Here is a 14,767-nt window from a genome sequence, read left to right as displayed (position 1 = left end):
AAAAACACTTGCGTAACTGAGCAACTAAACAAATTCATTTTCGCATCCGCATATATATGTCTTTATATATGTATAGAATGACAATGCAAGAAGAATCAAAGATGGCCATATACTCTATGTTTTTTTCCTGGTAAACTCATACTCTCTCGCTCTTTAAAGCTATAACGAAGTTAATATAAGTAATTCCGTCTTATGATTTAATTTAACTAAAGAGGGTACATGCATCAGTACGAAACAAGGGTTGAAGTCTTGGTATATCATGATTCATGTGTGTTGTCCGTCTCTACGTTTTCAGTTGGTATATAGAGTACGGCTAGCTCAAGAACATGTTAAAATCTTACACAAGGAGATGGAGACTTTTGAGAACTGCTTACAGTCTAGAAATTACTTGAACTAACCACGACCAACTATGAATACTAGAACATGATTATGACAATCATAAACAGACAGACCCCTATAAATTGCGAATGAGATGCGTCTCTCCAGCTTTTTACTATTTTCGGTCAACTCAGTTAATTCATATATATTCTCAACAACGTGGTTATTAGGGATATATATCATGTTAGATTCGTGTTTAATTATGGGCTTCCAACTTAAAACCAATTGGTGATTAGTGAATTGACCCTAACTCTTTATATATTACTTGATGTCTTTTACAATTCCCATATGGGATACATATATCCCTAATAGTGGTTCTCAAAATCATGAAATGATTCGGTCTCACCAGTAAAGGTGCTTTTACGATATCTATTAATAAATTTCTGAAGTCAAAATATTCGAATTACATCACTTCAATTATCTTTTCAACTATAGATAGATAGTTATCTTACAATTAGAAAATTTAGATGCATACAACATCTACCATTATCTTCTTCTTCTTCTTCTTTTTTAAAACTTGAACGTTATTCATATTTCATCCTCAAAAGAGACATCATTTTTTTACCAAAGAAGAGGGACAATTTTGAGTTTACAATTCGAGCCCGCCTGATTCGAGCATACAGATGATAAGATGACAAAAGTGATACAGATATATAATAAAAGGATCCTCTTATTTAGATTTTAATCCGGTTTTGCTAAATACGACAACTGATTATCATACTTGTAATTTTTTTTAAGATGTTATCAAAATTGTATATATATTTATATACAGGCTTGTTTAGTTACTAACTGAACTATACAATTCTGTAATTCATTAGTGAATTATTGCAAGGAAGACTAATGATTCATTCAATGCCATAAAGATAACACTTTATTTATATAAAGGATAACAATAATTACCATGGAGATAATAATATCATGGTTGATCGAGAAAATAGCTTTAATTTGCTTTCCAGCAAACTATCATCCGTTGTTGTTCAATTTTTTTCAAGATTTCGTACAAATATAATCATTTGAATCATCTTTCTACATAAAGTCGATCAACCAAAATGATTTCCTAATGGAAAACAAAAAGATTCCTTTTCAAAAAAAAAAAAAAAACAAAAAGATTCGTAATCAAACGTGAAGATCAATGATAAATCTACCAAAATAATCCATTGTTGAAAGTTCATTTATCATGTTATCTTACATGTTTTGTTTATTGTTTGCTGACACTACAATTAAAGTAAGTAAGATTACTAATTATTTAAAAATTTGAAAGAAACTAAACTAACAAAGGAACAATGCTACACGTACGGACCCGTTGGCTCCATATCAGTTTCTAAACTTTATCCAAAGTTACACATTTTATATTTCACATTTTAAGTTCCGACCCTTAAAGTTTTATATATTCACAATTTAATCCCATGGTTACATGACGGAGCAACCGTTGGGGTTCTCGTCGCTGAACACTCCAGGAGCCGCGTTCATGTTTGGATGCGAGTAAGGCACGTAGCTTCCGCTTGCGTAGTTATATCCTGAACCTGGATAACTCTGACCCCCTATTGGATAAGTCTGACCCTCTGTCGAATAACTCGGACCGTACACGTGTCCTTCTTGCCAATACATTGGAACCGTTGGATATGAGTATCCATAATAATCCATCTTATTCACCACAGCCACCGGCGCACCTCCTCCGCCGCCGCCTTCCTTCTTCTCGCCGTCTCCGGCCTCTTTCTTCTTCTCTCCGATATTTCCACCCTCTTTCTTCTTCTCACCACCGTCTCCACCCTCTTTCTTTTTCTCTCCACCGTCTCCACACTTTTTCTCCTTCTCACCAGCTTCACTTCCTCCTTTCTTTGCCTCAGTAACACCACCAGCCGGATCTTCTTTCTTTGCGGCGGGAGGAGCGGCTTCTGACTTATTTTTCTCGGCAGTTCCGTCGTCTTTTTTTGCCGGAAGAATAGGCTCGACGGTTCTTTTGAGTTTTTTAGTGAGGAGAGGCACTAGTTCTTTAACGTCCATCGTTCCCTTCACTGTTACCATGTCTTTGGCTGCATCTATAGCCACTGTCTCGACCCCTAGTTCATATTAATTAATAAACATTAACTAATTAGCATAATTAAAATTGCTTTTGGGTTTTAACCTTAGGGAAAGAAAAAAGTTAATTTCTAACTTCGTTTGTTTTTTAACCTCCATACCTTTGATTTTCAATATTATTTTCTTGATTTTCTGAATACATCCCTCACAATGTAGTCTGATCTTTAAAGCCACTGAGCTCTGAACAAAAACAATTTAAAGCCAAATCAGTTATTCATACTCCTACTTTGTTAGACAACTAAACCTGGTTACAATTTTTTTTTTTGCTGCCTAATCTTTTTTTTGTAATAGCTACTGTAAAAAAACATTTTAAGTTAGCAAAACCATATAGTTTTTTATTTGGTAAAAGACAAAAGCATAGTTGTCTCTTGTCCTTATTGAATTAACTCTCTACCTCTTTGGGAGCGGCCGGAGTAGGAGGACTAGGAGCCGCCGCCTTATCTACACCGTCGGATTTCTTCTCTCCAGCGGCGGCGGGGGCGGCAGGTGCGTCTACTTTGGACGGTAGTGGTGGTGGTGGGTTGGTGAGTACCACCTTTCTCTTCATTCTTTCCTCCAACTTCTCCCGGAGTTTCACCGGATCAATCTTCCCGACCACCGTGAGCTTGTTCCCACCCATATCCACCGTCACATCTTTGACTCCCTCAAAGTGCTTCACCATTCGCTTGATTTTCTTGGCGCAGCCTTGGCAGTGCATATCCACTTTGTAAACAAAGGGGGAGGGAGCCGCGGCAGCCGGGGCTGCAGCTGAATCTCCTCCGCCGCTCTTTGGCTTGTTGTCGGTTGTCTCAGTAGAGACTACGGTGGCTGCCTTCTTCTCTTGTTCAACTTTGGCACCTTCTTGTTTCTCTCCCATTCTTGGTTGAAGATAATAAGGATAATTTTTAATTTTTATAATATTGTAATTCAAGGCTGAAGAAATGTTTGAACGAGAGGAAATTGAAGCAAATATGTGTATTTATAGAGAAGAGAGGAGTCGGTTTGGGCGTAGAGGTTATTGTTATTATATTTGATACATAATTTTATTGAATATTGTATGGTTTGATATTACATGATTATTCATGTGCTAACGCATATATGATATACTATGGTGTATTTGTTATGGGCTGAGGTCAGTGACAGTGGGCGTTTGACGCCGGCTTGACACAAGTGATGGTACGAGACACGAAGGCACCTAGTTTCTGAATAGAACATATTTTTACAGATAACATTTAATTAATTCATCATTTACTATATTGCTTTTGAAAACAAAAGGATGTCATTTCTCAGCTTTGACTACTTGATGACTAGTCTAGATTAGCCGAATCTTAGTTTAAGGTAAAAAAAGAGCCATTAACTGCTGATGCGATAATGATTGAGAGATTCGGAATTAACCAGATGGTTAGACAAGAAAGCACGTGAATGAAGAGAAATGATTTAACCAAATATAATATAAAACTATACATTAGAGATCGTTACACAATTCACACACTAGCTAATAACTAAAATAATAGACGTTGATACAGCAATTTGAATTTGTTTTATTTTTTCATCACTCGCATATCTATAAAACATGGTATGAAAGTATGTCTTAACTAATTTACGAAGTACGGAAGTACAAATCTGACATGTTTAAAACAAAAAAAAATAGAAGTAAAATTGAACTACAACTCTTTCCTTTGCAAATAAATGTGAACTTTATGTTTGGGACATCTTTCACACGAAAATTTAAAGGGTTTGAGGCAATAAATATCAAACTCTTTCTGTAAACTGAAACCTTTCAGCGATATTTCATGAAGCCCACAATTAAAAACTCGAATTTGTTGAATTAAAAATTATGTACCATGATAATACTGTCAACTATGATCTCTAGACGTATTGATTGAACCAAACTTTTTGATCACATCATTTTTGAGTATTCTATTTTCGATAGAAGTTCTAAAGAAAATAAAGAGAAAGATGGTCTACTATATTATGATAAATGGTATTGGATAAAATTATTGATTCTTCACATTGCATTGTCTTGTCTTATTCTACCTGAAGCCATCACTGAAGCTGATGGATCATCCTCTGCTCTTCACTTTTATTTTTTCTATTATTTAGAAATTTTAAACAGCCATATATAAGTGTTCCAAAAAAAAAAAAAAAAAAACAGCCATATATTATTTTTGAGGTATTTTAATATTGTCAAACGAACCAAATTTTCCAAAAATATTTTTACAGTTGTTTAAGAATGAACTATATGGTTTTAGAGATATATATTTCTTGAGATTCATATCTTTATAAACTCTGTAAAAAAATTAAATAGTTTTATATAAATTATATGGGGTATTCAGTGTAAATTTGTTCACTATCTTTAAATTATATGCCTGGTATTTTGGATGCTAGTTCATTTTAATAACAAGACGATCAGATCTATATTTCAAAGTACAAGAAGAAACAATCGCACATGGTTGTAAACCTGTAATTTGTCAAGTAGTTTGATCTATTTATATATTTGGTACTATAGTACATAAAATAATTTTTGATGTGTGTGTAACGTGGTGCATATATTAGTAAATTACCCAAAAGAATGTGCATAATCTATTTATGTGCACATTTCAAAGAAAATGTATATATTTTCCATTAAGAATGTAATCTCCATGTTCTATTTTAATATACTATTCGTTTCACCTAACAAATGCGTATATATTACTTCACTCAATTCGTACAGCACTAATATAACATATATAGTTCATGTTTCAATTTCTACATATTTTTTTTAGGAAAACAAAATAAGTTTGGTTATTCGCAGAGCAAATATTGATTTAGATTAAACCATTTGGATTTGTAACTCACCTCCATGGAATGATGGAAGTAACTGCCTATCTTAATAAAAACATGGGCTGCGTGATAGAGGCAGAAACATGCGGAAGTGTCGCATTGATTTATTCAGCATGATGGAAGTAACTGCCTATCTAATAAAAAACACGGGCTGCGTGATAGAGGCAGAAACATGCGGAAGTGTCGCATTGATTTATTCAGTTCCGTGAGTAAAAGTAAGTTAATATGGTTTTCTTTCAACTGAATAAACAGTAAAAGACTTTTTTTTTTCAATTGAATCAACAGTAAAAAGATAAGAACGTGAAAAATGTCTCAAAGAGTTGCGTAATTGCACTCCGTTCCTCCGTTACCGGTCCATTTTGTCAACATCATGTTTTACTATTTTGTTGATTTTTTTCATGTGATCCCATAAATGACGTAATGTCTGAGGTGGACACATTATTCTAACATGAGATATAAAATTTGATTAGTAACATTCTTCTCTAGTATCTAAACTTGTCTACTTCATAATCTTTTACAAATTTTTTTCACAAAGTTAACTATTAACAATACAACAAAAGTCAGACTGAATTAATTTGTGTTTGTATTCTGTAATTTGGAGTTCAAGGTTAAAAATATATAAATGTGATGACATACTTGTCGTAGTTTAAAAAAATATTATTTATATCTTGATACGATTCTAGCAATTTTAAATTTTTTTGATTTGGTCATTAATAGATTAGTAATTATTCCTTTTTCTTGCATAATACATTTTGTATAATATCAGGATTGGTAGTAAGAGACTCAGCAGACAGCAGGTACTCGTATTATAGTGCCAGGATTGGCAAAGCTAAAAATAGTCTCTCATTTTCAGGCAGAAGCAAACTGAGTCTCTTTTTTTTTGCTACAGTTTATTTGGGCTAAAGGCCGCGTTAAAAAGAAAATAATATGTGTTGTAACATGCGATGAGGCCATGTTGATAAAGGATGGGCCTATTGAATCCCTTGCTTTTAAGATGGGCCTCTCTTCAGTCATCGAAACCGCCTAAGTAGGTTAATTATACTGAGTGAGTTTTCTTTGAAGTTTCTCTTACCTCGACCATCAATAGGGTTAGCCAAGGCGTTTATAACACGGAAGTTTGTCGTCATTGTCTCCCCCTCCTCCTCTTCTGATGAGACTCCAACGTTGTAACCGAGCTAGAAACAAAACCAAGATATCAATCTGATTAATTGGTTAAGCTGTTTTATTATTTAGTCTTCAGTTATTTAAGTTTTAATAACAAAGAGTAAGACTTGGTCTCCTGAGGAGAACAAACTCAACCCTAGCATGTTTAGTTTTCACGTACCCATTTGCTTCATGTTTTGTAGGAACTTTAGTTCTATCTCTTCTATTTAAATCAATGAAAAACCTAAAAAGAAGTAGTCATAACTACCCAAAAGAAAAGTGTGTTCTAGTGTGTTCTTAATTTGTTCTTGAACAAATTCTCTTTGATTTGAAGAGAGACCTTAATTGGTATCAAATCACATGTTTCTAGATCAACAATAGATTATCCTATAACTAGGACCTATCATCTTCCTCCTAATCGTGGTGAGGATACATTTGTGTTTTATGTATCTCTCCCAAGCCATTCCCATTGTGTTTTGTTCTTGCAATATTTTGGGAGGGAATCAAAGTGTTGCTATGGAGGCCATAGAGAGAATAGTGCTTTGTGAATTCTAGTAGAGCTGATCTTGAAGCTTTGGCGAAACAACGGGTCTAAAATTTTGCAACGATTATACAAACTTTATCTTTTCAAAAAGATGACCGAAATTGATTCTTATCCGTTATTATATCCAAAATACACATGCATAATATTATACTAAGTTATGTTGAACAAGATTTTTGTGGGTAGCACATGTCTTGAACGGATTTCACTATTATAAAGTTAGGCTTATCCTGAAATCTAGAACAACCAAACGAATATGTATGTATATTGTAAAACTTAAAAAGGTATACAATTTAACATGATTATCAAAAAAGAAAAGAATATGTATATTTATAGTAATGAGTGCACTCAGTGACAATAATGATCTCAATAAAGGTATACTAAAGCAAACTTGAAATATCTACTACCTTTTTCGTAAGAGCTATGCATTGGCGAAACTATCTCCATCTTCACTTCACTTGAAAAGCTTGTTATTTGATAAGAGGTAAATGGATATTAAAGAGGTGAAAATTAGATTCATCATAATAATACTATACCATCAAATCTGAAATGTTGTTCCAAAAATAGGTAAACCCCAAAATCCCCTATATATTAAAAGTGAAGCATTACAACATATTTTTGTAGCCACATGTCATCACCACAATCATTTTTAGAATCTTTAGAAAAATGTGTTGGTCCATATAAATATATAATAAGTTTTTTATTAAACTAACCATAAATTAATCATAAATGTTCTTCATTGTTTCCTTAAATAAAAATCACGGAATTATCTAATGTGACTAAAGTATATATGACAATTAATGATTTTGAATAATAAAGATTTGATAAAAATTAGTCTATTCTCTATCATTTTTTCTTATTTTAACTTATTAAAATAAATTAAACAACCACATTAACTATATAATAAAAATTTAGATTTTTTCGTATATGTTATATTTTGAATTTTTAAAAACGAATATAAATGACTAAAATTGTTAAAAATCTCACATTGAAATTTTTGTCTATTATACATCCCACAAATTTTTTATTGTTATCATTGATTTAAAAAATTTGTTATAAAGAAATACAAACGATCAAAAATAATACGAGTATAAAATATTTTTTAACAAATGTCAATATTAAAAATGTATTATATATCTATGTTAATATCATTTAAACTTAATTTTATACCATATAAAATAGAAAAAAGAGTTTGTCTGGATTAATAAAATTTATTTAAGTATTTGTACCAATTTAATTATATACGTAATAGTTACTAAAATTTTAATTAGTCAATATATATTTATTAATTCATAATATATAAAAAATATATAATACTTAAAAATAATTTATATATAATATTCATTCCGCGCAAGGCGCGGATCTTAAACTAGTTACTTATTATAAAGAAAAAAATGAGCACGTGGAGTTTTCTTTCAGCACATAGCCTAGTGTTTGTTGTCTTTACTCTGTTCTTTCTTCTTTCTTCTATACGACCAAAGTACTAAGCATCATCTTCCTTAACCCTAGAACTCGACCCTGACGTCATACCAATGACCTGACCATGCGTAAATCTCTGCAACTGTATCATCCTCGCGTAAATTCCATCAGGATAGTTCTTAAGCAGCTGAGAATGCGACCCTTGCTCCGCTACTTTCCCATCATCGATCACAGCAATAGTGTGAGCATTCCTTATCGTAGACAACCTATGAGCCACAACGATCGACGTTCTACCAGAGCAAGCCTGGTCCAACGCCTCTTGCACCGACCTCTCGGACTCAGCATCAAGAGCACTCGTGGCCTCATCAAGCAGCATGATCTCTGCCTTCCTCACCAAGGCACGCGCGATAGCAATCCTCTGTTTCTGCCCTCCCGAGAGCTGAACGCCTCTCTCGCCAACGTACGTCTTGTATCCATCAGGCAACGCGGATATGAACTTGTGCGCGCTGGCTAGCGAAGCTGCTTGTATGATCTCTGCCTCGGTGGCGCACTCGTGTCCGTACGCTATGTTTTCTTGAATAGTTGTTCCGAATAGGCACGGCTCTTGAGGGACTATGGCTATGTGTTTCCTTAGGGCTTTGAGATTGTACTTTCTTATGTCTTTGCCGTCGATCATGACCCGCCCTGAGGACGGCTCGTAGAATCTTTGTACAAGGGAGATCACTGAGCTTTTGCCGCACCCGCTTGGACCGACAAGAGCTAGAGTCTTGCCGGCTCTCGCACGTAGGGTTAGGTCACGGAAGACTTGTATGTCTGGTCTAGAAGGGTAAGAGAAGTCAATGTGTTTCAGCTCCACCTCGCCGCGTAACCGGTCTGGAACCGGGGTGGTATCAGGATCATCCGGTTCGATCTCGGTTTTTCGGTCTAGGAGCTCGAAAACCGACCGCATAGCCTGCCCACCTTTGATGAAATCAGGAGCTAAAGTGAGCGTCTCTGCTGCACCGTTGGCCGAGACCATAAGGACCATGAAGACTCTTATGGTTTTGGAGAAGTCGGAGATGCCGTGTTTCACAAGCCACGACGCGTACCATAGCCCTAGAGCGTAAGATGCGTAGAGACAGAACTGTGCTATACCGTAGCCAATTCCAGCGATCTGTCCTTTCCAGAAGCAGCGTTTTAGTGGCGGCTCGAGGTTTGCGGTGTAAAGACGAACGATCTTTGCCTCTGAGTTGAAGGCAGCGACTGTCCTGACGTTAGCTATGGCTTCACCAGCGAGCTGTGTCCCCTTGGCATGCGCTGCTTCCAAGTCTCCGGAGAAGCCAGTCATGAACATTTTCTACTCAAAAGACAAAACAGACGTTAGGGCAAAAATAATTTGGACCTTAAAAACTAATATTCTTCTCCGTTCCTAAAAATATTCATGTTTTAAAAAAAAAAATTGCTACAAAAAAAAAATTATTTTTACATTTTCAATACATTATCTAATGATAAATTGTAAATTTCGCAAAAGATAATAGCGTTTATTGAAACTATATTGTTTAAAAATTATGAAATAGTTAATTACAAAAAACAATGCATTAATAATTAAAATCTAATATATTTTCTGTGAATATTCTAGAACTTACATTTTTTCTGAAACAGAAGAAATATTTATTTAATTTTTTTATTAAATGTTCTTTTTCAAAATAATATTATAAATAATTGTTTAATAAAATTTATGTACACAGTTAACATCTCTAAGAAGAACAATAAGAATTGCAAGAACACAAACCTGTAAGACAGTTGCAGCAACAACTACAGGGAAGACAGCGACCAAGACCAATGCGAGTCTCCATTGCAGAACAAAACCAGCAGTACAAGCAACAAGCATCAAAGCTGTGTTCTGCACAATCACCGAGATTCTATCTCCTATAGCTGACCTCACGTTATTTGCATCAAGTGCCAACCTCGCTGAGATTCTCGCACTCTCATTCTCCTCTTGATCAAACCAAGCCATCTCGTTCTTAAGCACCGCCGTAAACATCTTCTCACGGACCCTCTTGGTCAGGTTCTCACCAACAATGTCCCAGAAAGAATGCTGGAGCGTGTTGAAGATAAGCGCTGTTGAGGATAGACCGATCAAAAGGTAACAGTACTTACCTATCTGCTTGATCATGTACTCGTGGTTGGGGTTGTAGTAGATGCTAAGGACCGCGCTTAGGACGTATGCGAAAAACGCGCTGAGCGAGCCGCAGATGACAGAGCCTATGGAGCCTAGAAGAGCGTATTTCCACTCTGGTGAGTTCATTTTAGCTAGGCGCAAGAAGGAGTTGGCTTGGTCCTTGAAGGGTAGCTTCTCGTGTCGATAGTTCGGGTAAGAAGAGGCGTCAATGGAGAGGGTGAAGTCGGTAGTTGAGAAGTCTGAGAGTCTACGTGAGTATGGTGATCTTCCATATGAAGAGTTTCGGGTCATTATTGGTGAGCTCACAGAGTTTCTTGCACTCGACTGTCTGCAACATGTAGATTAAATAACATTACTAAACCACTCAGGCTTGAACCCACTAGACCACCTGAGATTAATACCTGAACCGAAGCAAAATTTTCTTGTTTTGGTAGTCAGTTAGTTGTTTTTTTAAAAAAAATAATAACCAAATTCCGAATCAAACTAACCGAATTAACCCAAAAAAAAACTACACTAACAAAAATAAAGTATTTAACCGAAATTATCGGAGTTTTTAAAATTATTTTAAATTATTTTCTAACCGGAACCACAAATACTGTTACATTTGGCAGAATTTTCGGAAACCGGAATAACGATAACCAAATCAGTAAGATTCTGGATGAATCGAACTAACCAATTACCAAACCGATTAAACCAAATTAAATGAACTAACCGAAGCAGCATGCCTAACCACAAACAAAAAAAGCATCATCATCCACTATCAAAGCCAAGGAAAATAAAATCTGACTATACCTTGCGCTACTCTTTCTTGCATTGTTCATGGCGGTCTCGTGAGCTGCCTCTTGCATTTTGATAAGCTTAGAGTAGACACCATTCTCCCCCTTGGCAAAAAGCTCGTCGTGCGTTCCAATCTCAGAGACACTTCCTTGCTGAAGGACAGCAACAAGGTCGGCTTTGCGTATGGTGGAAAGACGATGAGCAATGATGAGAGTCGTCCTTCCGATCATAAAACGATCCAAAGCTTCTTGCACTAGCTTCTCTGATTCAGAATCCAACGCACTTGTCGCCTCGTCTAGCAGAAGTATCGCAGGGTTCTTTAACATGGCTCTTGCTATGGCTATTCTTTGTTTCTGCCCACCTGAGAGCTGCAAGCCTCTCTCCCCTACCTAACATTATTTCAAATTACCAAATAAAATGTTAGGATAAGCGGACAATAAAAGAGTTGGGCATCTAGTTTATGACAGACATCTGGTTCTAGTTGAGCGTTGAGCGCCTGGTCCTAGTCCGGCATAACACAAAACATTTACCCACATGTTAAGGAACATACAGACCTGTGTGTCGAAGCCATCAGGTAGTTTGATGATAAAGGAATAAGCGTTGGCCACGCGAGCAGCCTCCTCTATCTCCACTTGATCAGCGTCAGGACGGCCCAAGAGTATGTTCTCTCTGATAGAAGTGGCAAACAGTGCTGGCTCTTGGCTCACAAGCCCTATCTGCTGCCTTAACCATTTAAGTTTCAGCGTCTTCAAGTCATGCCCATCTAGTAAAACTTGCCCTGCAAGGAAGACCAAACCGTGTTAACACCAACAATCCTCCAGCAAAACAGAACACAAGGCGTTGGACGTTCCGTTTCCACCTGATGCCGGGTCGTAAAACCTCTCGATAAGCGAAACGACAGTGCTTTTGCCCGAACCGCTGCTCCCAACCAAAGCTATAGTCTTCCCGGCGGGGACAGAGAGGGTAAAGTCGTTAAGGATCTTAACATCCGGCCTCGACGGGTACGAAAAGTCAACGTTTCTAAGCTCGACGAGACCCGTGACAGAGTCTAGCTCCACGCCGCTCTCGCTGTTACGCTCTATCGTAGGCCTATGATCAATGATTCTAAAGATCTTCGCAGCAGCAACTTTAGCTTTCGCAAACGCAGCCATGCTCGGTGCTGATTGACCCAACGCCCTTTTAACAATAAATCAACAAGTCAATAAAACAAACCAATCTTCAATGAAGAAACAGAGAGAGATGAGAGTGCTTACAAGCCACCGATCATGACGGCGAACATGGTGGATATAGCGAGACCACCGTTGGTCAAACGATGGCGAACGAGATAGCCACCGTACCAAAGCAAGAGAGCGTAGCAACAGAAGACGACGAAGTAAGTAGCACCGAGTCCCATTCCTTTAGCTAAACCTGTTTTGTAACCGAGTCTCTGAGCTGTCTTCAGAGCTGATGAGTAAGCTTGAGAGACTCTCGTCTCTCCGACAAACGCCATTACTACTCTGATTTGCACCACTGTCTGCGAATTTCAAAATCGAATCAGACAGAGATGAAAGAAATGATTTTGATTCTTGGTTTGTGTGCGCTTACTTGTTCGACGATGTTACCAGCTTGTGAAAGAGACTCTTGGCTCTTGTTAGAGAGCTTAGAGAGAGTTGTGGTGTGGATTCCTCCGATCACAGCTATCAACGGAACCACCGCGAGAGTCACTAACGCTAGTTGCCACACCGCCGTGAAACCCACGATGAATCCCGACGCAAACGTCGCCATGTAATGGATGAAGTTCCCTAACTGAGATCGAAAGATCAGATCAGATCACTAAAAAAACAGAGTAAAAAACAGAGTAAACAGAGTAAAAAACAGAGTAAAACAGAGTAAATAGACTAGACTCTGTACCTTCTCGCTAATGGCATCTTGGACCATAACAGCGTCGGTGTTGATGGCGGAGACAACATCGGAAGTTCGAACCTCAGTGTCGAAGAACTGAATGTCTTGGTTTAAAGCTGCTTCTAAGTACTTAATCCTCATCTTCGTTGTTTGTCTCTCTCCAGTCCACATCCAACACGAAATCTCTGTTTTAAAACAGAGGATTTAAAATCGAATCTTGATTACGATCAAGAAACGTAAAGTTTAGGTCTTTCACCTGCCCAGGAGGAAGCCCAGATCGCAGCACCAACGACGAGGAAGTAAAGAGCGTACTGTAGAAAGAAGAGCGAAGTTTTTGAATTAGTGTTTTCAGAGAGATTGAAGAAACAGAGGAGATTTTTAAAGTTAGTACCTTGAGGACTTCTTGCATCATCTTGTCGACGTCGTTAGCGTTAGAGCCAAAGGAGTTAACGAGATCGGCGAAGAATCTGAGGAACAGGGGTAAAGAGCAGCCGTGGACGAAAGCACCAACGGAGCCAATTGCCATCAACGCGTAATCTAACCCACCTGCGAATCTGAATAGCTCTTTGAATGCAACTCCACAAATCTCTGCTTTCTTTGGCTCCGGAGGAGAAGGAGGAGCACCGTTATTTTCCATTTCCGGTGGATGTTCCCGGAGCTCTGTTACTGGGTTTCTTGAGTTGTTGTTGTCGGAGGAAGCTTCAGGGAGAAACTCAAGTGCTTGCATTTCGGACAAACGCCATTGTTCCTCCACTGACTTTATTTCTTCTTCTTCTACTGTCTGAACAGATTCTTGGGACATTTTGAGTAAATGTTTTCTTACTTTACTTTATAGAGAACCTCAGAATCCACACCAGCTCTGAGAAAAGATTTTTGTTTTTTTTTTTAATTATAATCTTTTTATTTTGTTATAAAACTACAGTAAAACACTATAGCTTCTTTTTATAATAATAATCCCACTTCCGTTTAGTTATTTATTTCATCTCTATTTATTACCTCTTTTACCGTTTAATATTTTTTTAAAATAGTACTATCTAATTGGTCAGTCAATATGTGTCTTTATTATGATTTAATTTTACCGTGTAATGTTTTAATACTATTTGATTGGTCAATAAGTTTGTGTATGGATGCTCTTTTCACGGTTTAAGTTGCTTAAAATACATATACATAAAACTATATGATTGGTCAGTCAGTTTGTGTGTTTATTATCTTATAGACCAATTTTGTAAAGTAAATGTTATAGATTGCCAAAACTGAGTTCTCGTGTGGTGATTTTCAGCCCACGCATGGTGTTTTTATTTCCTTTTTCACATTTGTTTCCATGTTCTTGGATCCATTTACTAAGTGGGATTTTATTATTTTGTCGCAAAATGAAAGTTCAACTGAGGTTTTAGTTAATTGTTTTTTTATGGTTTCTTGTTGCGTAGAAAACATGGAAAGTGACAGATGATGGAAGAGAGATGGAGAGTGATGGAATCCGACAAGAACACTGTTCTAAAAATGGAGAAAGTTTTGATTCACTCCAGTTTCTGCCCCTGTTCTGGAACGCGGTAGGCACTAGTCGGGCGGTCGGGTTGGGCCTAGCG

The 14,767-nt window shown here is 36.9% G+C and overlaps 2 protein-coding genes across 2 annotated transcripts; both read right to left on the bottom strand.

Annotated features, from left to right (window-relative positions):
• Nucleotides 1–1,597: 1,597 nt before the first annotated feature.
• On the bottom strand, nt 1,598–3,486 carry LOC106336626 (translation initiation factor IF-2-like). Its single transcript, XM_013775515.1, has 3 exons — nt 2,852–3,486; nt 2,559–2,637; nt 1,598–2,438 (listed from the first exon to the last, which is right to left on the bottom strand). Exons 1-3 carry the CDS (start codon nt 3,311–3,313, stop codon nt 1,789–1,791), a joined length of 1,191 nt encoding a protein of 396 aa, XP_013630969.1. The 5' UTR covers nt 3,314–3,486; the 3' UTR covers nt 1,598–1,788.
• A 4,755-nt stretch (nt 3,487–8,241) lies between these two features.
• On the bottom strand, nt 8,242–13,983 carry LOC106342220 (ABC transporter B family member 1). Its single transcript, XM_013781088.1, has 10 exons — nt 13,573–13,983; nt 13,438–13,492; nt 13,191–13,366; nt 12,885–13,085; nt 12,554–12,813; nt 12,160–12,476; nt 11,855–12,078; nt 11,316–11,689; nt 10,134–10,851; nt 8,242–9,698 (listed from the first exon to the last, which is right to left on the bottom strand). The coding sequence occupies exons 1-10, from the start codon at nt 13,981–13,983 to the stop codon at nt 8,427–8,429; spliced, it is 4,008 nt and encodes a 1,335-aa protein (XP_013636542.1). The 3' UTR covers nt 8,242–8,426.
• Between the last annotated feature and the right edge of the window lie 784 nt (nt 13,984–14,767).

This window comes from Brassica oleracea, chromosome C4, assembly GCF_000695525.1.
Source record: "Brassica oleracea var. oleracea cultivar TO1000 chromosome C4, BOL, whole genome shotgun sequence".
NCBI lineage: Eukaryota > Viridiplantae > Streptophyta > Magnoliopsida > Brassicales > Brassicaceae > Brassica > Brassica oleracea.
This window is presented reverse-complemented; position numbering and strand designations above follow the sequence as displayed.